This window comes from Rhinopithecus roxellana, chromosome 6 (genome assembly GCF_007565055.1).
Source record: "Rhinopithecus roxellana isolate Shanxi Qingling chromosome 6, ASM756505v1, whole genome shotgun sequence".
NCBI lineage: Eukaryota > Metazoa > Chordata > Mammalia > Primates > Cercopithecidae > Rhinopithecus > Rhinopithecus roxellana.
In genome coordinates this window covers 68,708,565-68,733,667 of record NC_044554.1, presented here as the reverse complement: position 1 = coordinate 68,733,667, position 25,103 = coordinate 68,708,565, and the positions used below count along the sequence as shown (strand labels likewise).

General features: G+C 40.9%; 1 protein-coding gene across 1 annotated transcript in view; it reads right to left on the bottom strand.

Moving 5' to 3' along the window:
* GPR37 (G protein-coupled receptor 37) overlaps positions 1–24,616 on the bottom strand; it is a 32,400-nt gene extending 7,784 nt beyond the window's left edge. The window contains 2 exon segments of the mRNA XM_010355865.2: positions 22,580–23,353; positions 23,355–24,616. Of these exon segments, the coding sequence (XP_010354167.1) occupies positions 22,580–23,353; positions 23,355–23,603 (1,023 nt within the window). The 5' untranslated portion in view covers positions 23,604–24,616.
* Positions 24,617–25,103: the final 487 nt, after the last annotated feature.

Below are 25,103 nucleotides of genomic sequence, written 5' to 3'. Positions count from 1 at the left end.
GTTCTAACTGGTGTGAGATGGTATCTCATTGTGGTTTTGATTTGCATTTCTCTGATGGCGAGTGATGATGAGCATTTTTTCATGTGTCTGTTGGCTGTATGAATGTCTTCTTTTGAGAAATGTCTGTTCATATCCTTTGCCCACTTTTTGATGGGGTTGTTTTTTTCTTGTAAATCTGTTTGAGTTCTTTGTAGATTCTGGATATTAGCCCTTTGTCAAATGAGTAGATTGCAACAATTTTCTCCCATTCTGTAGGTTGCCTGTTCACTCTGATGGTAGTTTCTTTAGCTGTGCAGAAGCTCTTTAGTTTAATTAGATCCCATTTGTCACTTTTGGCTTTTGTTGCCGTTGCTTTTGGTGTTTTAGACATGAAGTCCTTGCCCATGCCTATGTCCTGAATGGTACTACCTAGGTTTTCTTCTAGGGTTTTTATGGTATTAGGTCTAACATTTAAGTCTCTAATCCATCTTGAATTAATCTTCGTATAAGGAGTAAGGATAGGATCCAGTTTCAGCTTTCTACTTATGGCTAGCCAATTTTCCCAGCACCATTTATTAAATAGGGAATCCTTTCCCCATTTCTTGTTTCTCTCAGGTTTGTCAAAGATCAGATGGCTGTAGGTGTGTGGTATTATTTCTGAGGACTCTGTTCTGTTCCACTGGTCTATATCTCTGTTTTGGTACCAGTACCATGCTGTTTTGGTTACTGTAGCCTTGTAGTATAGTTTGAAGTCAGGTAGCGTGACGCCTCCAGCTTTGTTCTTATGACATAGGATTGTCTTGGCAATGTGGGCTCTTTTTTGGTTCCATATGAACTTTAAAGTAGTTTTTTCCAATTCTATGAAGAAACTCATTGGTAGCTTGATGGGGATGGCATTGAATCTATAAATAACCTTGGGCAGTATGGCCATTTTCACGATATTGATTCTTCCTATCCATGAGCATGGTATGTTCTTCCATTTGTTTGTGTCCTCTTTGATTTCACTGAGCAGTGGTTTGTAGTTCTCCTTGAAGAGGTCCTTTACATCCCTTGTAAGTTGGATTCCTAGGTATTCTATTCTCTTTGAAGCAATTGTGAATGGAAGTTCATTCATGATTTGGCTCTCTGTTTGTCTGTTACTGGTGTATAAGAATGCTTGTGATTTTTGCACATTAATTTTGTATCCTGAGACTTTGCTGAAGTTGCTTATCAGCTTCAGGAGATTTTGGGCTGACAATATGGGGTTTTCTAAATATACAATCATGTCATCTGCAAACAGGGACAATTTGACTTCTTCTTTTCCTAACTGAATACCCTTGATTTCTTTCTCTTGCCTGATTGCCCTAGCCAGAACTTCCAACACTATGTTGAATAGGAGTGGTGAGAGAGGACATCCCTGTCTTGTGCCAGTTTTCAAAGGGAATTTTTCCAGTTTTTGCCCATTCAGTATGATATTGGCTGTGGGTTTGTCATAAATAGCTCTTATTATTTTGAGGTATGTTCCATCAATACCGAATTTATTGAGCGTTTTTAGCATGAAGGGCTGTTGAATTTTGTCAAAAGCCTTTTCTGCATCTATTGAGATAATCATGTGGTTCTTGTCTTTGGTTCTGTTTATATGTTGGATTATGTTTATTGAGTTCCGAATGTTGAACCAGCCTTGCATCCCAGGGATGAAGCCCACTTGATCATGGTGGATAAGCTTTTTGATGTGCTACTGAATCCTGTTTGCCAGTATTTTATTGAGGATTTTTGCATCGATGTTCATCAGGGATATTGGTCTAAAATTCTCTTTTTTTGTTGTGTCTCTGCCAGGCTTTGGTATCAGGATGATGTTGGCCTCATAAAATGAGTTAGGGAGGATTCCCTCTTTTTCTATTGATTGGAATAGTTTCAGAAGGAATGGTACCAGCTCCTCCTTGGACCTCTGGTAGAATTCAGCTGTGAATCCATCTGGTCCTGGACTTTTTTTGGTTGGTAGGCTATTAATTATTGCCTCAATTTCAGAGCCTGCTATTGGTCTATTCAGGGATTCAACTTCTTCCTGGTTTAGTCTTGGAAGAGTGTAAGTGTCCAGGAAATTATCCATTTCTTCTAGATTTTCTAGTTGATTTGCATAGAGGTGTTTATAGTATTCTCTGATGGTAGTTTGTATTTCTGTGGGGTCCGTGGTGATATCTCATTTATCATTTTTTATTGCATCTATTTGATTCTTCTCTCTTTTCTTCTTTTAAATTAGTCTTGCTAGCGGTCTGTCAATTTTGTTGATCTTTTCAAAAAACCAACTCGAGGAATCATTGATTTTTTGGAGGGTTTTTGGTGTCTCTATCTCCTTCAGTTCTGCTCTGATCTTAGTTATTTCTTGCCTTCTGCTAGCTTTTGAATGTGTTTGCTCTTGCCTCTCTAGTTCTTTTAATTGTGATGTTAGAGTGTCAATTTTAGATCTTGCCAGCTTTCTCTTGTGGACATTTAGTGCTATAAATTTCCCTCTACACACTGCTTTAAATGTGTCCCAGAGATTCTGGTATGTTGTATCTTTGTTCTCATTGGTTTCAAAGAACATCTTTATTTCTTCCTTCATTTCGTTATGTATCCAGTAGTCATTCAGGAGCAGGTTGTTCAGTTTCCATGTAGTTGAGCAGTTTTGATTGAGTTTCTTAGTCCTGAGTTCTAGTTTGATTGCACTGTGGTCTGAGAGACAGTTTGTTATAATTTCTGTTCTTTTACATTTGCTGAGGAGTGCTTTACTTCCAATTATGTGGTCAATTTTGGAATAAGTGCGATGTGGTGCTGAGAAGAATGTCTATTCTGTTGATTTGGGGTGGAGAGTTTTATAGATGTCTATTAGGTCCGCTTGGTGCAGAGATGTGTTCAATTCCTGGATATCCTTGTTAACTTTCTGTCTCGTTGATCTGTCTAATGTTGACAGTGGAGTGTTGAAGTCTCCCATTATTATTGTATGGGAGTCTAAGTCTCTGTGTAAGTCTCTGAGGACTTGCTTTATGAATTTGGGTGCTCCTGTATTGGGTGCATATATATTTAGGATAGTTAGCTCTTCCTGTTGAATTGATCCCTTTACCATTATGTAATGGTCTTCTTTGTCTCTTTTGATCTTTGATGGTTGAAAGTCTATTTTATCAGAGACTAGGATTGCAACCCCTGCTTTTTTTTGTTCTCCATTTGCTTGGTAGATCTTCCTCCATCCCTTTATTTTGAGCCTATGTATGTCTCTGCATGTGAGATGGGTCTCCTGAATATAGCAGACTGATGGGTCTTGACTCTTTATCCAGTTTGCCAATCTGTGTCTTTTAATTGGAGCATTTAGTCCATTTACATTTAAGGTTAATATTGTTATGTGTGAACTTGATCCTGCCATTATGATATTAACTGGTTATTTTGCTCGTTAGTTGATGCAGTTTCTTCCTAGCCTCGATGGTCTTTACATTTTGGCATGTTTTTGCAAAGGCTGGTACCAGGTAGTTCCTTTCCATGTTTAGGGCTTCCTTCAGGGTCTCTTGTAAGGCAGGCCTGGTGGTGACAAAATCTCTAAGCATTTCCTTATCTGTAAAGGATTTTATTTCTCCTTCACTGATGAAACTTAGTTTGGCTGGATATGAAATTCTGGGTTTAAAATTCTTTTCTTTAAGAAAGTTGAATATTGGCCCCCACTCTCTTCTGGCTTGTAGAGTTTCTGCCAAGAGGTCTGCTGTTAGTCTGATGGGCTTCCCTTTGTGGGTAACCCGACCTTTCTCTCTGGCTGCCCTTAAGATTTTTTCCTTCATTTCAACTTTGGTGAATCTGGCAATTATGTGTCTTGGAGTTGCTCTTCTGGAGGAGTATCTTTGTGGCGTTCTCTGTATTTCCTGAATTTGAATGTTGGCCTGCCCTACTAGGTTGGGGAAGTTCTTCTGGATGATATCTGAAGACTGTTTTCCAACTTGGTTCCATTTTCCCCCTCACTTTCAGGCACCCCAATCAGACGTAGATTTGGTCTTTTTACATAATCCCATACTTCTTGCAGGCTTTGTTCATTTCTTTTTCTTCTTTTTTCTTTTGGTTTCTCTTCTCGCTTCATTTCATTCATTTGATCCTCAATCGCTGATACTCTTTCTTCCAGTTGATCGAGTCGGTTACTGAAGTTTGTGGATTTGTCATGTATTTCTCGGGTCATGGTTTTCATCTCTGTCATTTCATTTATGACCTTCTCTGCATTAATTATTCTAGCTATCAATTCTTCCACTCTTTTTTCAAGATTTTTAGTTTCTTTACGCTGGGTATGTAATTCCTCCTTTAGCTCTGAGAATTTTGATGGACTGAAGCCTTCTTCTCTCATTTCGTCAAAGTCATTCTCTGACATGCTTTGATCCATTGCTGGCGATGAGCTGCGCTCCTTTGCAGGGGGAGATGTGCTCTTATTTTTTGAATTTCCAGCTTTTCTGCCCTGCTTCGTCCCCATCTTCGTGGTTTTATCTGCCTCTGGTCTTTGATGATGGTGACGTACTGATGGGGTTTTGGTATAGGTGTTCTTCCTGCTTGATAGTTTTCCTTCTAATAGTCAGGACCCTCAGCTGTAGGTCTGCTGGAGATTGCTTGAGGTCCACTCCAGACCCTGTTTGCCTGGGTATCAGCAGCAGAGGTTGCAGAAGATAGAATATTGCTGAAAAGCCAGTGTACCTGTCTGATTCTTACTTTGGAAGCTTCCTCTCAGGGGTGTACTCCACCCTGTGAGGTGTGGGGTGTCAGACTGCCCCTAGTGGGGTATGTCTCCCAGTTAGGCTACTCAGGCAGTCTGTCCGTTCGCAGGCAGTCTGTCCGTACGCAGATCTCAACCTCCATGTTGGGAGACCCACTGCTCTCTTCAAAGCTGTCAGACAGAGTTGTTCGCGTCTGCACAGGCCTCTGCTGCTTCCCCTTTTGTTGTTTAGCTGTCCCCTGTCCCCAGAGGTGGAGTCTACAGAGACAGGCAGGTTTCCTTGAGCTCCTGTGAGCTCCACCCAGTTCGAGCTTCCCAGCGGCTTTGTTTACCTGCTTAAGCCTCAGCAATGGCGGGCGCCCCTCCCCCAGCCTCACTGCTGCCTTGCGGTTAGATCGCAGACTGCTGTGCTAGCAATGAGGGAGGCTCCGTGGCCGTGGGACCCTCCCGGCCAGGTGTGGGTATAATCTCCTGGTGTGCCCGTTTGCTTAAAGCACAGTATTGGGGTGGGAATTACCCGATTTTCCAGGTGTTGTGTGTCTCAGTTCCCCTGGCTAGGAAAAGGGATTCCCTTCCCCCTTGCGCTTCCCTGCTTCAGCTCTCGCTGGTCGGGCTGCAGCAGCTGACCAGCACTGATTGTCTGGCACTCCCCAGTGAGATGACCCCAGTACCTCAGTTGAAAATGCAGAAATCACCAGTCTTCTGTGTCGCTCGCGCTGGGAGTTGGAGACTGGAGCTGTTCCTATTCGGCCATCTTGCTCCGCCCCCTATAGGGTGATTTTTTTTTTCTTATATGATAATATAGAGATAACAAATAGATAAATTTTCTCTTACAATTATATAATTTTAGAGGTAAAATTTATGCTATTACAATATTTTCTGGTTTGGAGATTTATAAGATACTGGAGAATGAATAGTCAGGGCTTAAACCACTCATAAAATAATTTCATTATATTCTATATTTTGAATGTTTTTCTAACTAACAAAACTCCAGTTTGAAGTCATCTAAAAAGGCTTATTCCTAATTACAGTCAAGGTGCAATTGGCTCAATTTAATGATCCAGATATTTCAAGCGACATTCCAGATGTTCAATATTCAAGCGACATTCAATACCCTGACTGATGAGTCCTCATCTTCTCCTTGCCTCAGTCTTCTTAAGAAGGAGCAAGGTAATATGTATTTCTCCCCTTATTTGTGGATGCTGATAGGATACACTATGAAAGTCTACTGCAAAGTGAAAAAAGAAACCTATAAAGTATGGAGGATTTTGAAAATATAATGGAAGTTTTTGTGAATGGCTTCTTGAGTTACTTTTTAAATTTTGTTACAGAAATAAACCAACAAAAAACAGGTAGTTTGGTTAGGATAATGAAGGAGTACAAACACAATCACCTGCATGGAAATGATGCGGGTCCTCATCTAGTCCGTTACCACCACTGGCAAGACTGAATTTAGAGAAACCCAACTTGGTAGTTATGAGAACCATAAATATACCTCAGCTTTCAAATATTTTGTCCCTCTGTTAAACTTGTATTTATGAGATCATGAGTTCCAAATTTTGGTTCAGCACCTATGCTGTCCAACTTAAGACAGCTACTTTATACCACTGATGAGAAATTAACCCAGTCAGTAAGTTATATGACAACAATGACTTTGGGGAAAGATTCAGAGCAAAACTATCTCTTGATAAAATAAGAAAAAGTGTATTGCTCTTTCCAGTGATTTTAATTCCCATGTTTCCCTAAGTTTCTGTTAAAAAAATAATACAAACAGAAAGAAGCATATAAGGCAAAATACTTAATAAAAGGTATAAAGCATACTTTATAAGTCAACATATAACTAGATTTCCTTTGTCCCACTGCTCAAGTCTTATTTAAAGCAACTATCAGGACCTGAGGAACCTGGGCTGCCATTGCCACTTTGTGCTTAAATCTCTGTTCACTCAAAATGATATGAAGAAAGAGCCCATGGATGCTTTATGAAAAACAGTAATCTACAGAGATCCTGTCTTAGCTATTGCTGCATTTCTCAGAAGCTTACTGCAGACAAGTAAAAAAAAAAAAAAAAAAAAAGATTAAAAATGAGAGTAAGATGTGAAATAGACAACACAGAGCCCATAAAATACAAGTCATAAAGCAAATTGTGTCTTTCGCAAAACTTTCTGGTACAAATCAGTGATAACACTGATGGGGAAAGAAAAAACAAAACAGTGTCCTTCTAAGCAAAATTTCCATCCTATGAAATTGAATCTACATGCTGAAGTACAGTGAAGTGACTAGAATACACTGATTTTTATAAAATAGGAAAATTTCTAACCAAGGCCTTGTTAACTTCATTCTAGCCTGGCTTATATTTTACATAAAAAATATTTAAGTACATCTATTTATGTGCTATCCTTTGTTTACAAGTAACCCTCAAAACAAGGGCATTGTTGTTATGAAAACCCATTCATATTATGAAAACCCACCTATTATGTCAGTGGTTACAGGCCTAACAACCAGTCAGGAAAAGAGCAGGATGAGCATAGGGTAGAGCCTCTAAATGGCTGGAGCTTGTATGTCTTTGGCTTCTTGCATTTTTCCATTATCCTTGTCCTTGCAGCATTTCAGGGCAGCTTCCCATGGGAGATACTTTTTTGAGCACGAGTTGGGGAGCACGTTTATCAGAGCCACTGTTTATCAGACTGCTCTGAATAAGATGACCTTTTCCAAGAGGTCTTCATTTTGGAGTGTATGCAGATCATGATAGTGTGGCAGTGACACACTTAGATTAGTATTTCTAAACCAAAAACAGAGAAGGAGAGACTTTCCTCACCCCTTACACCCGTGCACACACTGCTTGTGCACTCTCTGGAATGAAACAGAACTCTGGCAGCCACTCTTCCACAGTCAAAGAGAAGGCTTCTTATCCTTACAAACTGATATTTAGTCTGATATGCCCACATATAATAAATAACCATTTATTTCTAATATACTCAGACTATTCCATTTGTATGCAATTCCCAATGCCGTGGGGGAAAAATATTTTGAAAGCATCAACTATCAACTGTCATTACTGCCTCATTCTCTACCTTCTTTTCTTTTGTCTAAGCTTGATACCATGCTTTACTTATTTTAAAAACCATTTAAGACTATTTAAAAATCAACATATTCTCCCAAAACTTGTCTTGATTCCATAAATCCTCTTTCCCTTTATAGTCCTATCTTGAATTAAGGTTTCTTACCAATTATGACATCTATAGCACAGTACATTCTTTATATGGCTAAAAAAAATTCATTTAACTACAACCTAACATGTTATAATTCCTATCAATCTGTCACGTGTTTATTAAAATAAAAATGTAAATGAAGCAAGATTAGCATCATTTTGTCTTAAGATATAAACCATCTATATTAGATTCTAAAGATTCCATGTTTATTCTCAGTAATTACAGAATCATTTCAAAATGTAATATTTTCCCCAAGTCCACAGTCCAGTTTTCAATCTTTGGTATTATTATGATGTTCCTAATTAATCTTAAAGTGATTTGGAATTTCAGTTGTTTGCCTTGGGGTTCTGATAAGTTTCCAAAAAGTAGTAACACATTTTTACATATTTCCTTTTCTGACTAATGACATTGATTTGCATGATTGTGAATTCAAACTAAAAACAAAATTATTTGTATTTAGTTCATCAAGATTTTAATAAAATTGAAAAATCATATTTTAGGACAAAATTTATCTGCTTTTAATCAAAATTTCACCATTGGTAGTCTGTTAAGGAAGTTTCTTTCTTGATGCAATCTTCTTATAAAAGGCAGTTATTTCTAAATCACATATCCTGATGCGAATTGGCTTATCAGATGCTTTTCCTATATAAAAAGCATTTGATCCAGGGAGACAATAGTAAAGATAGGCCCTGAAGATGGGAATTGATGAGGAAGGGGCTATTTTGAAAAAAAATTAAAAAGTAACATCCCTGAGTAGAGTTACAGACCTAATGAGAATGTCTCATTCTAGGCAGGGCTGAAATCAATGACCCTGGCCTCATTAATGAATGTTATGAACCATTGAAGTGTACAGATAACACTGAAAACTATCACAAATTTACAAATAGAAAGTATTCTGTCTCAAGAACAAGACTGGCACAGTGATCATATCCTGCATTTTATGGAAGTTTTATGAAAAGTATCTACACTTACTTTGCAAATAAAAAAAGACCCTCCATATTTGAGGTTGCAGCAATCCCATTCTCAACTCCACTCTGAAATTTTGGATGAGATCATTTCTTCTGGCACAAAGAATATTATTCCAATTAGGATATTTAAGAGTTAGTCTTGGCAACAAGGTTGAGTTCATTATGGGACCTTGGCAGGTCAATTCTTGGGAAGTGAAATGACAGGCGCATCCCTGGAGGATGGAGCAGAAGTGTAAAGGCAGAGACAAACTGCACTGCATAGCTACCTTCCCATACCTCTCCCACAATCTACATCCCAGACACAGGTCCATGTGCTTCCAATGGGACACCGTTAACTCAGGTTGCAGCACATAAGATGAATGCCATTAAAGGTGTAAAAACTGTATCAAGGTCCATGCAGCCTAAGTATGAAAGCAAAGGTAGACCCTCACCCACTCAGCCTTCCGTAAACTCAAAAGCTTATATCTGTTTCACTTCTGCAGACTTATTTGCTTCCTTGTCTCTGTGGAAGGATACTTTGCTGACATAACAGGATACCTGGGAAGCCCTCAGGAGCTCACAATAAATCTTGACTCTGATTGTGTGCTTGAAAGATGAATCTAATTTTGAGGAAATCCATTCATCATGCTACCCTTTCCTCAACTCCACAATGGAGTCTAAAGTATCCCCCTTGTCCATCTTCTTTCTTAGGTTCTCTAAGGTCAAATTAAACAATTTGTATATGTTTTGATATTTTCAGAAGAAAAGAACTAAATTTAATATACTGCTATTACATTGCCAAATAAGCCATGCATTTAAGTAAAATGTTTAATTTTGACTTATTTAGTGTCCTTATAGCTAATAAGGACTAACTGTAACGCAGAGATAGTTATCCTAGGCACTGGCACAAATTCCTATTTTAAAAGAAATTTCTAGTACTGTACTATCTGCTGAATTATTTTGCCAATTATTATTATGGGCTTTCTATCCTGGGAAAGCTAAAGAAAAAAAAAAAGCAAGAATTAAAACATTTTCATATTTGTAACTTTTCATCATGGTTCTAGGTTGTATGGGCATTTATGAAGATTAATAGTAAGAATATAATTGAAAAGAATTAGAGGGAGCACAGTTTTCTCTTTAATTTCTCCATCTCCAGTCATAACAAGTACAACTGTGACCTAATCCAATTCAGTGCCATTTTCTGAGCTTCCACGATGCTTTGTTCAAACCTCTATTATAATATTCATCATGGTGTAGAACATTACTTCACTTTTCTGTAATTTTAATGGCAGTGATTCATCTATGATATTCATCTTTGGAAACTTTTCTCCCTCTTCCTCTACTGCCTTCTCCTTCCCACTCCTAACGTAGTACCTCGCATACAAGAAAAACCAGGTAAACATTTGATAAATTAATGAATGGTGAACAAATGAATGAATGATAACATCTATGTAAAAGGATTACAGAAAATAATAAAGTATTCAAATTGCTCTTTAATCAGTTATTGGGTGCTACTGTTTCATATATAATCCTTAAAAGCTGAATGCCAGACAATATCTACAGAAGGGAAGTAAAAAAAAATCAATTTTCCTATTTATACTTCATTGACAAGCTTTAGAAAAGGACACACTCTCATTACAATCAATGGCTAAGGAAACTATTTGGATTTCTTATTTGAATATTATAAAGTTTTCCTTTCTTGTGTAAGATCCAAATTCAGTTAACTTCACCATACACCATTCAGAAATGAAGTTATAAATAAAAACACACTCTAAGAAACACTTTTCTTCCTTTTAGAGTCATCAGCTAAATATTTTCATTCGCATGAGAATATACAAAATGATTACTAAAAGATTAATGGAAATCATAAAATACTTGTTCAGCACCATTCTCATATATTGAGAACATTTTCCCTAAGAATACTATTAGTAACTTTAAAATTGCTCATAGAACAGTATGTTTCCACTTAAAAGTCCAGCAGAATACCTAACAGCTAATCTACCTCTCAAAGAAAATTTACCATATGCCATGATAAATATTCTATTTCTTGAACGCAGGCATTCTAGGGAAATCTGTGTAGAATTGGATAGTTGTATGGCTCTATCATCTTCAACCTCCAAACACCCTTCCTTTCTTATTTGTCAGTGCTAGCTACAACCTAAGACAATGAAAGAGCCATTTGTTCCACTCAATTTAAAGCCAGTATTTCTAAAGTCATTGGAGAAGCTGGTTCCTCTCATTAGAAAAGATTCTAGACTTGTCACAAATTATCCCCAGACCAGAGGCCATGGTAAGACATGTTCCCTTTATTCTCCCTCCACCTCTGTGCAGGAATTTTGTATCCCAGTAAAATAAAAATACAGTTAGATCTGGGGTTATCTCATTATAATTATTTGAAGCCTTCTACTCTACAACACACCATGAAGCTGTGAGTTCTTTAAACTAAAGAGAACCTCAATCATTCAAAACCTCCAATTAATGTACAAACAGACCTTAATCTGTTATCTGGGATCTGGGTCAGATGATACCTTGATTCTGACTTCCATTAAATAATGAGCAAAAGGGGGGCAGAGCAAGATGGCCGAATAGGAACAGCTCCAGTCTCCAACTCCCAGCGCGAGCAACACAGAAGACCGGTGATTTCTGCATTTTCAACAGAGGTACTGGGGTCATCTCACTAGGGAGTGCCGGACAATCGGTGCTGGTCAGCTGCTACAGCCCGACCAGCGAGTGCTGAAGCAGGGTGAGGCATCGCCTCACCTGGGAAGCGCAAGGGGGAAGGGAATCCCTTTTCCTAACCAAGGGAACTGAGACACACAACACCTGGAAAATCAGGTGACTCCCACCCCAATACTGTGCTTTAAGCAAACGGGCACACCAGGAGAATATATCCCACACCTGGCCAGGAGGGTCCCACGCCCACGAAGCCTCCCTCACTGCTAACACAGCAGTCTGCGATCTAACCGCAAGGCAGCAGCGAGGCTGGGGGACGGGCGCCCGCCATTGCTGGGGCTTAAGTAGGTAAACAAAGCCGCTGGCAAGCTCAAACTGGGTGGAGCTCACAGGAGCTCAAGGAAACCTGCCTGTCTCTGGAGACTCCACCTCTGGGGACAGGGCACAGTTAACAACAACAACAAAAGCAGCAGGAACCGCTGCAGACGCAAATGACTCGGTCTGACAGCTTTGAAGAGAGCAGTGGATCTCCCAACACGGAGATTGAGATCTGCGAACGGACAGACTGGCTGCGCAAGTGGGTCTCTGACCCCTGAGTAGCCTAATTGGGAGACATACCCCACTAGGGGCAGTCTGACACCCCACACCTCACAGGGTGGAGTACACCCCTGAGAGGAAGCTTCCAAAGTAAGAATCAGACAGGTACACTTGCTGTTCAGCAATATTCTATCTTCTGTAACCTCTGCTGCTCATACCCAGGCAAACAGGGTCTGGAGTGGACCTCAAGCAATCTCCAACAGACCTACAGCTCAGGGTCCTGACTGTTAGAAGGAAAACTATCAAACAGGAAGGACACCTATACCAAAACCCCATCAGTATGTCACCATCATCAAAGACCAGAGACAGATAAAACCACAAAGATGGGGAAAAAGCAGGGCAGAAAAGCTGGAAATTCAAAAAATAAGAGCGCATCTCCCCCTGAAAAAGAGCGCAGCCCATCGCCAGCAAGGGATCAAAGCATGTCAGAGAATGACTTTGACGAGATGAGAGAAGAAGGCTTCAGTCCATCAAACTTCTCAGAGCTAAAGGAGGAATTACGTACCCAGCACAAAGAAACTAAAAATCTTGAAAAAAGAGTAGAAGAATTGACAGCTAGACTAATTAATGCAGAGAAGGTCATAAATGAAATGACAGAGATGAAAACCATGACATGAGAAATACCTGACAAATGCACAAGCTTCAGTAACCAACTCGATCAACTGGAAGAAAGAATATCACCGATTGAGGATCAAATGAAGGAAATGAAGCGAGAAGAGAAACCAAAAGAAAAAAGAAGAAAAAGAAATGAACAAAGCCTACAAGAAGTATGGGATTATGTAAAAAGGCCAAATCTATGTCTGATTGGGGTGCCTGAAAGTGAGGGGGAAAATGGAACCAAGTTGGAAAACACTCTTCAGGATATCATCCAGGAGAATTTCCCAACCTAGTAGGGCAGGCCAACATTCAAATTCAGGAAATACAAAGAACGCCACAAAGATACTCCTCGAGAAGAGCAACTCCAAGACACATAATTGTCAGATTCACCAAACTTGAAATGAAGGAAAGAATCTTAAGGGCAGCCAGAGAGAAAGGTCGGGTTACCCACAAAGGGAAGCCCATCAGACTAACAGCAGACCTCTTGGCAGAAACTCTACAAGCCAGAAGAGAGTGGGGGCCAATATTCAACCTTCTTAAAGAAAAGAATTTTCAACCCAGAATTTCATATCCAGCCAAACTACGTTTCATCAGTGAAGGAGAAATAAAATCCTTTACAGATAAGCAAATGCTTAGAGATTTTGTCACCACCAGGCCTGCCTTACAAGAGACCCTGAAGGAAGCCCTAAACATGGAAAGGAACAACCAGTACCAGCCTTTGCAAAAACATGCCAAAATGTAAAGACCATCGAGGCTAGGAAGAAACTGCATCAACTAACGAGCAAAATAACCAGTTAATATCATAATGGCAGGATCGAGTTCACACATAACAATATTAACCTTAAATGTAAATGGACGAAATGCTCCAATTAAAAGACACAGACTGGCAAACTGGATAAAGAGTCAAGACCCATCAGTTTGCTGTATTCAGGAGACCCATCTCACATGCAGAGACATACATAGGCTCAAAATAAAGGGATGGAGGAAGATCTACCAAGCAAATGGAGAACAAAAAAAAAGCAGGGGTTGCAATCCTAGTCTCTGATAAAATAGACTTTAAACCATCAAAGATCAAAAGAGACAAAGAAGGCCATTACATAATGGTAAAGGGATCAATTCAACAGGAAGAGCTAACTATCCTAAATATATATGCACCCAATACAGGAGCACCCAAATTCATAAAGCAAGTCCTCAGAGACTTACACAGAGACTTAGACTCCCATACAATAATAATGGGAGACTTCAACACTCCACTGTCAACATTAGACAGATCAATGAGACAGAAAGTTAACAAGGATATCCAGGAATTGAACTCATCTCTGCACCAAGCGGACCTAATAGACATCTATAGAACTCTCCACCCCAAATCAACAGAATAGACATTCTTCTCAGCACCACATCGCACTTATTCCAAAATTGACCACATAATTGGAAGTAAAGCACTCCTCAGCAAATGTAAAAGAACAGAAATTATAACAAACTGTCTCTCAGACCACAGTGCAATCAAGCTAGAACTCAGGACTAAGAAACTCAATCAAAACCGCTCAACTACATGGAAACTGAACAACCTGCTCCTGAATGACTACTGGATACATAACAAAATGAAGGAAGAAATAAAGATGTTCTTTGAAACCAATGAGAACAAAGATACAACATACCAGAATCTCTGGGACACATTTAAAGCAGTGTGTAGAGGGAAATTTATAGCACTAAATGTCCACAAGAGAAAGCTGGAAAGATCTAAAATTGACACTCTAACATCACAATTAAAACAACTAGAGAGGCAAGAGCAAACACATTCAAAAGCTAGCAGAAGGCAAGAAATAACTAAGATCAGAGCAGAACTGAAGGAGATAGAGACACAAAAAAACCCTCCAAAAATTCAATGAATCCAGGAGTTAGTTTTTTGAAAAGATCAACAAAATTGACAGACCGCTAGCAAGACTAATAAAGAAGAAAAGAGAGAGGAATCAAATAGACACAATAAAAAATGATAAAGGGGATATCACCACGGACCCCACAGAAATAAAAACTACCATCAGAGAATACTATAAACACCTCTACGCAAATCAACTAGAAAATCTAGGAGAAATGGATAATTTCCTGGACACTTACACTCTTCCAAGACTAAACCAGGAAGAAGTTGAATCCCTGAATAGACCAATAGCAGGCTCTGAAATTGAGGCAATAATTAATAGCCTACCAACCAAAAAAAGTCCAGGACCAGATGGATTCACAGCTGAATTCTACCAGAGGTCCAAGGAGGAGCTGGTACCATTCCTTCTGAAACTATTCCAATCAATAGAAAAAGAGGGAATCCTCCCTAACTCATTTTATGAGGCCAACATCATCCTGATACCAAAGCCTGGCAGAGACACAACAAAAAAAGAGAATTTTAGACCAATATCCCTGATGAACATCGATGCAAAAATCCTCAATAAAATACTGGCAAACCGGATTCAGCAGCACATCAAAAAGCTTATCCACCATGATCAAGTGGGCTTCATCCCTGGGATGCAAGGCTGGTTCAACATTCGCAAGTCAATAAATGTAATCCAGCATATAAACAGAACCAAAGACAAGAACCACATGATTATCTCAATAGATGCAGAAAAGGCTTTTGACAAAATTCAACAGCCCTTCATGCTAAAAACGCTCAATAAATTCGGTATTGATGGAACATACCTCAAAATAATAAGAGCTATTTATGACAAACCCACAGCCAATATCATACTGAATGGGCAAAAACTGGAAAAATTCCCTTTGAAAACTGGCACAAGACAGGGATGTCCTCTCTCACCACTCCTATTCAACATAGTGTTGGAAGTTCTGGCTAGGGCAATCAGGCAAGAGAAAGAAATCAAGGGTATTCAGTTAGGAAAAGAAGAAGTCAAATTGTCCCTGTTTGCAGATGACATAATTGTATATTTAGAAAACCCCATTGTCTCAGCCCAAAATCTCCTTAAGCTGATAATCAACTTCAGCAAAGTCTCAGGATACAAAATTAATGTGCAAAAATCACAAGCATTCTTATACACCAGTAACAGACAAACAGAGAGCCAAATCATGAATGAACTTCCATTCACAATTGCTTCAAAGAGAATAAAATACCTAGGAATCCAACTTACAAGGGATGTAAAGGACCTCTTCAAGGAGAACTACAAACCACTGCTCAGTGAAATCAAAGAGGACACAAACAAATGGAAGAACATACCATGCTCATGGATAGGAAGAATCAATATCGTGAAAATGGCCATACTGCCCAAGGTTATTTATAGATTCAATGCCATCCCCATCAAGCTACCAATGAGTTTCTTCACAGAATTGGAAAAAACTGCTTTAAAGTTCATATGGAACCAAAAAAGACCCCGCATTGCCAAGACAATCCTATGTCATAAGAACAAAGCTGGAAGCATCACGCTACCTGACTTCAAACTATACTACAAGGCTACAGTAACCAAAACAGCATGGTACTGGTACCAAAACAGAGATATAGACCAGTGGAACAGAACAGAGTCCTCAGAAATAATACCACACATCTACAGCCATCTGATCTTTGACAAACCTGAGAGAAACAAGAAATGGGGAAAGGATTCCCTATTTAATAAATGGTGCTGAGAAAATTGGCTAGCCATAAGTAGAAAGCTGAAACTGGATCCTTTCCTTACTCCTTATACGAAGATTAATTCAAGATGGATTAGAGACTTAAATGTTAGACCTAATACCATAAAAATCCTAGAAGAAAACCTAGGTAGTACCATTCAGGACATAGGCATGGGCAAGGGCTTCATGTCTAAAACACCAAAAGCAATGGCAGCAAAAGCCAAAATTGACAAATGGGATCTAATTAAACTAAAGAGCTTCTGCACAGCAAAAGAAACTACCATCAGAGTGAACAGGCAACCTACAGAATGGGAGAAAATTGTTGCAATCTACTCATCTGACAAAGTGCTAATATCCAGAATCTACAAAGAACTCAAACAAATATACAAGAAAAAAACAAACAACCCCATCAAAAAGTGGGCAAAGGATATGAACAGACATTTCTCAAAAGAAGACATTCATACAGCCAACAGACACATGAAAAAATGCTCATCATCACTCGCCATCAGAGAAATGCAAATCAAAACCACAATGAGATACCATCTCGCACCAGTTAGAATGGCAATCATTAAAAAGTCAGGCAACAACAGGTGTTGGAGAGGATGTGGAGAAATAGGAACACTTTTACACTGTTGGTGGGATTGTAAACTAGTTCAACCATTATGGAAAACAGTATGGCAATTCCTCAAGGATCTAGAACTAGATGTACCTTATGACCCAGCCATCCCACTACTGGGTATATACCCAAAAGATTACAAATCATGCTGCTATAAAACACATGCACATGTATGTTTATTGTGGCACTATTCACAATAGCAAAGACTTGGAATCAACCCAAATGTCCATCTGTGACAGACTGGATTAAGAAAATGTGGCACATATACACCATGGAATACTATGCAGCTATAAAAAATGATGAGTTTGCGTCCTTTGTAGGGACATGGATGTAGCTGGAAACCATCATTCTTAGCAAACTATCACAAGAACAGAAAACCAATCACCGCATGTTCTCACTCATAGGTAGGAACTGAACAATGACATTACTTGGACTCAGGAAGGGGAACATCACACACCAGGGCCTATCATGGGGAGGGGGGAGGGGAGACGGATTGCATTGGGAGTTATACCTGATATAAATGATGAATTGATGGGTGCTGATGAGTTTATGGGTGCAGCACACCAACATGGCACAAGTATACATATGTAACAAACCTGCACGTTATGCACATGTACCCTAGAACTTAAAGTATAATAAAAAAATTAAAATAATAATAATATTAATGAGCAAAAATTCATTCCAGTTGCCATATTCGATGTCTGAATTATTTGATTTTTTTTTTTTTTTTTTTTTTTTGAGACAGGGTCCCACTCTGTCACCTAAGCTGGAATGCAGTGGCATGATCACGGATCACTGCATTCAACCTCCAGGGTTCAACCTCCAGGGTTCCAGCAATCCTCCCACCCCAGCCTCCTGAATGGTTGGGACTACAGGCATGCACCACCACATCCCACTAATTTTTGTATTTTTTGTAAAGACGGGGTTTTGCCATGTTGGCCAGGCTTATCTTGAACTTCTGCGCTTAAGCAATCTGCCTGCATGGGCCTCCCAAAGTGCTGGGATTACACGGGTGTGCCACCACACCTGGCCCAAAGTATTTTGTGTTAAACACTTGTTAGATTCCTAAGTGAATGGTAGGTATGGTAGGGAACTCCTCTGCCATTCTCCTATTGCAATCCACACTCACACATATCTCCACCTCCCCCAATACATATAAAAGCATACTACATATACAACTTTTGTTTTGAGTATAGTTTTTTTCTTGTGACTATATAATAAACCACTTTAAAATGATGTGTCTAGGAGGATGGCCATCATCTATCCAAATTTTCTTCTCTCCTATCCGGCTTCTCCTACCATTTCATTTGTCCTTGGTCTTTATGAGATTTATTACTAGGCCATAAAGATGTCATAATCCTGGAATAGAAAAGGAAAAGTCATCAACTACAACAGTTCCCAGAACATTCTCACTCACAGTGATATTAAACATCATAAAACTTCCTTTCTCACAATAGACCTTGGAAACTGGGTGCTATCCTCAAGCTTTAGGCCAACAAATTAAAATAGAAAGAGGAGTTGAATGCAAATTACAAAGAGTATAGGTTTTACTTAAGAAATATCTCCTATTTTTCTCCCCCAAAAGTCCATGATTCCCTTCAGATTATGCTAATACTCAAGCTGTAGAGGAGAAAGAACTGTGGTAGAAAAGAAAAATAAAGCAAAAGAGAAGCTAGGAGAGAAAAATTGTAAAAATCAATCATAATCAATTGAGAATACAATTTAAAATTATGAAAAATTTTAAAATAAAAACACTGGAAAAGGTTAAACATATTACTGGAAAATGGTAAATGCTACATCATAAATCAATAAGAAGGTATTATACATAGTTTTTTAAAAAAGGAAAAATAGCCAAGAAATAAATTAGTATAAGAAAGCAACAAGTGAAGGAAAGGCAAAATTTAGAAATATGAAAGCAGACAAGATGTCAAGCAATTTTTAAAAATCTTGAGGTCAGAGGCAAAATTTTGGAAGGGGATTTGGAGAAAGTTTGAACAAATGTAATATATTTGTAATGTCCTTCACCAATCTAACATACTTCATGATTTTAAGAACATAAAATGTAACCTATATAACTTGTTGGTCATTAAAGTAATCTTGCTAGGCTCATTAAAAAGCATAGTTGTCTCAGATTACTGCAATTTTAAAAATTTTAATTAACTATCAACTGCAGAACTTACTGACAGTTTATGAGAAACAAGATGAAACCTAAGAACAAAAGAAGCTATACATTTTATTATATAACAAATGATGTTTACGGGTTTTTATTTTTTCCTGTGTGGTGGATAAAAAAAAAAAAAAGAAAAAATGTTTCAGATGCCAAAGAGCAGAAAGGAAAAGAAAACACTCACTGGATAAAGCTTGTACTTCATATATGTTTGTCTAATCAGCAAATATAAACATGAAGCATTGAAACCAAGGGTCTGGTGGCCACTGACTAGGTATATATGTTTAGGATAGTCTCTGAGCTTCAATTTCATCTTTAAAATGAGGGAGTTGGATTAGAACATTATCTATGTCTGATTTAACATGATTGTTCAAAAGCTACTGTAGGCCGGGCACCATGGCTCACGCCTGTAATCCCAGAACTTTGGGAGGCAGAGGTGGGCAGATCGTAAGCTCAGGAGATCAAGACCATCCTGGCCAACATGGTGAAACCCCGTCTCTACTAAAAACACAAAAAAAATTAGCCAGGCGTGGTGACACGCTCCTGTAGTCCCAGTTACTCGGGAGGCTTAGGCAGGAGAATAGCTTAAACTGGGGAGGCAGAGGCTGCAGTGAGCTGAGATCGTGCTACTGCACTACAGCCTGGAGACAGAGCAAGACTCTGTCTCAAAAAAAAAAAAAAAAAAAAAAAAAAAAAAGGCCACTGTAGTGGATGCTGTGGTTTTCCACCCAGACAGCTCCCTCCAAAGTCCTTCAAGAATTGAAGCACTGATTCCTCCAGCTGTTGGGGCTATTGGTTGACAGTGCTTAGCTGCATCCCTCTCTAGGAATTGCCCTTGACCAAAGAGATCCACCCAACTCAAGGTTATACCCCAGCCTGGGAGCAGCCTTGTATCCAATGCCTTACATCTAATGACTGGTCCATAAAGAGATGTCAAGGCTGAGCCCTCTTGCCCCGATTTAGGATATGGCTGCATGGCCATCCCAGCCCTAAAGCTCCTAATGGTGTCAGCTGAGGTCTTTGTGGCAACTGCATCACAGTTCAACTTCTCCCTTTGCCCAATCCTGATTACTTCCTTCCCTAATAGGTGTTGAACCTGAGAGCACAATCCAATAAACTTGATGCCCCAGTAAATCTACATCTCAGGGCCTGTTTTTGCAGGAACCCAACATACAAGAGACCCTAAATACCTCTTACTTTTGTGAAAACATCAGTGCCTCCTGGAGATACACTTTTATTTTGAGATTTGGGCTGTAGTTCTTGCTCTCAGTAATCAGGAATTATGAAGCCAGCAATATTGTCCAATAATTATTTGTATAAAACATTATAAAATTATTTCAGAGTAATAAGGATTAGGTAGAAATATAGAAATGCTACATATTAAAATTTTCACTCACTATTTCAACAGTAAAAATGTATATTATACTCTAATTTTAAAAAAATAAACAAATGAGTGAATTTTTTAAGCCTTTGATTCTCTAAGAAAAATAAACGCTAGCACTAATAACTGAAAAATAGAGAAAGCTATTAGGATGGGGAAAAATTAAGCAAAAATACAGAAAGTAGAAGATTTTACTAATAATAAGAGGTAAAAAACAAAGCACTCTTGAGGAACTAATTAAATTAAAAAGTGAAATACAAATGAAAGTATTACATTCATAAAAACTCAGAATTATGGAGAAAGAAAATTAAAATACATACATAATAAATGCCATTGCTCAAAATGCTTATATCTCATTAAATTAACCAAAGTTTTTATATTCTTTCCTGAATTTGATATTCTTTTAAGGTGTTCTTTCAAGAACTTTGATGTTTTTTTTTCTTTCCCCAATTTCTTTTTTCTGTCCTACTGTTTTTCCTCTAATGTATACAGATTTCTACATGTCCAGTACATGTCCAGTGAGATAAACCAATACACTTCTCTGTCATTGAGGTACCTCTCTTGTCCGCTTTATACTTTTGTCTCTTTCTTGCATAAGTCAATTTCTTCTGATAAAAAAAAAAAAAAGAAATTTGAAACTGACCTTGAAGAGGCAGCTTGTTAAATAGACACATATTCTCTAACATGAGTTCAACTGCCTCCTTCACAATTCAAAAATGAACTATCTACGAAACAAAAGTAGATGTTTCAGAGATACTCCAAGCTTGGCAACAGGAGAACTCATGGATGCCACTAAAGTAGCAACAGCTGATTTCATAGTCATGGAATGATCCTGCACCTGATCCCTGTCAGGATAACAGAGAGTCTTATTTACTGTCTCCAGCTTTGGTTCCTCTAAGTAGGTACTGTTTTCTGTTTACTTATCCCCCAGCTTTAGGCCTGGAACAATGTTGAACATAGTGTCACAGGCCCTGGTGCCAGACAGGATCAGGGGCTGTGGAATATTTACAGTTTCCCTTCTTCTGCTTCCATAAATGAAATGGACAGTCTGAATGGAGAAAATCAAGGGCCAGCTGGCTAAAAACACAACTGGCAGCAACACAGTTGGGTCCCTTCCAAGAGCTGGTGTTTAAAGAGAGGCCATTTAAAGAGCAAATTCCACCTACCACAATAGTGGGCCAGGACACTAGCTGTAGGATGAAACACTCAATTTCACTCAAAATGATTTTTGTTTCCAAAGTTTGGAAACTAGATGTGCCCCCTTCTTCTCAAGAAATTTTCTAGTCTTAGGGTCAATCCCTTAAAATAGCCAATCTTTCCACTTATAACAAATGACAAATGTATAACTTTGAGAATGTTAAACAAATCGTGTGTCATGGTGGCCAAAGTCTTATTTTTGCTTTAGTTCACACAAACACACAAAAATAAAATTAAGAAACCAAGATGGGAAAAGAGAGAAACAAGAAATGACTTTAAGAATGTAGATGGGATAGCATGGAAGACAGCCAGACAAACTAATTTGAAAGGTTATTAATATATAATTAGGTCAACTGACAAAGAAACATAATTTTCTCTTTCTTTTTCTTTCTTTCTTTCTTTCTTTCTTTCTTTCTTTCTTTCTTTCTTTCAATAAAATCTTACTCCAACTTTGATGTTTAAGAAAAAATGCAATAATCTTGGGGGAAAAATCACATTGAAGCACTAGATAACTAGAAAATAAATGCTAATGAATTTTTTTTTTTCTTGTAGGCTGTGATGATGACAACCGTAGGCTGGCCATTTATTTAACCCTAAATCTCTGACAAGTACCAAATCAGAAATATGCATAACACCATATTCAGGGAGATAGATTTATACACAAAACAGTTCTGTATATTGTGAGATCATCATTTTTTTTACAGCCCAGGAGCAGATGAATTTGAAGGTGATTTCGCGAAACTGTCTCTTTTTGTATATATATATACATGCATAAATGATTGAAAAGAGAAATGAAAGAGGGCCCCAGATAAAAAGGAAAGGCGTTCAGCTAGGTAGTTGCATCCAGCAGCAGTTCTCTGATGCCATAATTCCGAAAACAGATAAAGCCAATAGCTTGAGACCCCCCTGGAAGGCATTACCTCTATATAGGGCACGATCTTGCAGGAGAAGTCCTCCAGCAGCCACTTCTTGGTCAGCTCGTGGAATATGACCAGTGGAAGGCAGAAGAAGATGATGAGAAAGTCCCAGAAGGCCAGGTTGGCCAAGAGGGAGTTGGAGATGCTCCGCATGTAGTAGTTGTGACACACGATGCACATCACCGCCAGGTTGCCAATGATGCCGGTCCCGAAGATCACCACGGACAGACACATGACCGCGTAGGCTCCATAGGACTCCTGGGTCAGCGGGTAGAAGGGGTTCTTCAGTCTCACACGCCGGTTCGTGCTGTTTCCCCGGCGGGGACCCCCAGGCTCATGGATTCCTTCACCCAAGGACCCATTCTGGGCCAGCGCCCGGCCCGGGAGTGCAATTGTCCGCCCTTCGTGCCCCGCCGGTCCATTGGCTGTCTTGGGTGGGGGCTTGTGGTGGGAACCTTGGAGTTTCCCGGCTCTCCTTGGCCAGTAAAAAAGATCGTTGGCTCCGGGCACTGTCTTCACACTCTGCTCCTGGCTGCGCCCGGAAATGCCAGCGCCTCTGGGACCCTTCTCTTCCTCCTCTGAGATCTGAAGGAAGAGCTGGAGGGCCGTGGGGCTCCCTCTCCCCAAACTTTCAGGCGGCTCCTGACCCCGAGCACCTTTCCACCTCCAGGGGCCAGGTGGTCTGGTTGGAGGTCCCGGGGGTCCAGCTGCCGACGCCTCCGCCCTTCTGCCTGCAGCCGGGTCACGGCCCGGGGCAGCCGGCAGGTCCCAGGAAGGGCGCCGCAAGCACCGCTGCCCCCTGTTCCTCCCTGGGTGCTCTGGCTCGCAGAACGTCTCTTGCAGAATTTCCTGGTCCCCAGACGTCCCTGCCGCGGCGCTGGATCGCTGTAGGTGAACAGCTCTCCCCCAGACAAGTTTCGTTCCTGGACGCAGGGGCGAACCCGAGGGCAGAAGAAGCAGACACCTTGAGCAGTAACAGAAGCAGTAGCCGCGACATGCGGGCGAGAAGCGCGCCCGGGGCTCGCATGGCTTGGTGAGGGCACACCCGGCAGCCGCAGCTCCTGCTTAGTTAGGATCGACACCTGCTGCCGAAGTTGCTGCTGAGAGTTAGGCACATGTCACATACTCACCCCCGCCCGGGAAGCGGGGAACCGGGGATTACGGGGATAGCGGAAGAAGGGTCTTGGGGGTCACACACACGCCCAATACAATCCTTCCTCGTTTGGCATCTTGTGCATTTCTCAGCCAAATTCAGTCCCAGCGAGGTGTGCCCTCCAAGGTTCGTAGAGGGAATAGGCTACTCCCGGTGACTGACCTTGAAAAGTTGCAATCAACACCTGACTGTTGATTATGTAGAGACTTGCGGGAGCTCGGACGAAGCCCCACACTCCTCACTGCCTTTGGGTGGGGGTGGTGGCCTTCTTGGTAACAGTTGCTCTGCCTATTTACATCCTTTCGACAGTGTTTTATCCAGTTGCAAGCCGAGGTCTCTAGAGGAAAAGAAAAACAAGTCCCCCTCCCCCAGACGACTGGTAGTCACAACCCCGCTCCCAGCTCGCTGGAAACAGGTTGCAAACAGTCGGAAGCAGAGCTGACGCGCCGGCGAAACTCTTGCCCCACCGAACCCCAGCGACTTGAGAGTCTACTGCAGCCGAGAAGAAGCGGGATTCCAACCCCGCGGCCACTGCCAAAGTTGCTTCTCCTCCAGCTCAAAGTTGACGACTGGGCGAAGCGGGCTGCTGGACGGTGTGCCGCTGCAGAGAAGGAAATCGTCGGGAGAAGGGGGAGAAGAGGGCCCCTGGCCGTCGGTGGACGGTGCCGCTGGCCGCGGGAGCTAGTCACTGCCACAGCGGGCGCGGCCGGGGCGGGGAGGGTGGTGCCTGGAACCGCCGCGGGCCAGGCAGTGCGCGGCCGGGAAGGGGAGGTGGCCCGGCTTCGCCCTCGCGCTCCAGTCGCTGCGCGCGCCCGCGAAGCTCGACTCTTCGCTTGTTGCCTCCTCCCACTCCTTCGCCTCCTTCTCGGAGAGATACTGGTTTGTGGGGAGACGGGATCCCCTGGTGGTTCACCACTCACTAAACCCACACACGTTTCATTCAAGCCATTTGTAGCGGCTTCCACTCCGAGGAGCTGAGAGGGAACAAGGGCGGAGGCGCGGAGCCTGCGCGGCTCGAGGCTAGGGATGGGCGGGACAGGTTAATTCCCCAGATGTCGAAACCAGCCTGACAGGTCCCCGAGCCCGGGCTGGGGGCGGGTGCGGGGCGGGAGTGGAGGGTAGGGGTGGGAACGGGAATATGAGAGGGGTCGGGGGAGGGAAGGGAGGAGGGTAGCAGGGGAGAGAGCAGCAGAGTCCCCTCCAATCTGTCGCGGCTGATGCGCATGCCCAGGTCTCAGCTCTGGGGGGTGGGAGGGCGGGGGCGGGGTGGCCGGTGGAGGAGGGTCCGCGGGGAGTTAGAAGGTGAAACCTCACCTCCTCAGGTATTCCCTAGAGTGAGATATGAGAGAATGGGAGCTCAGAGGTGTCAGTCAT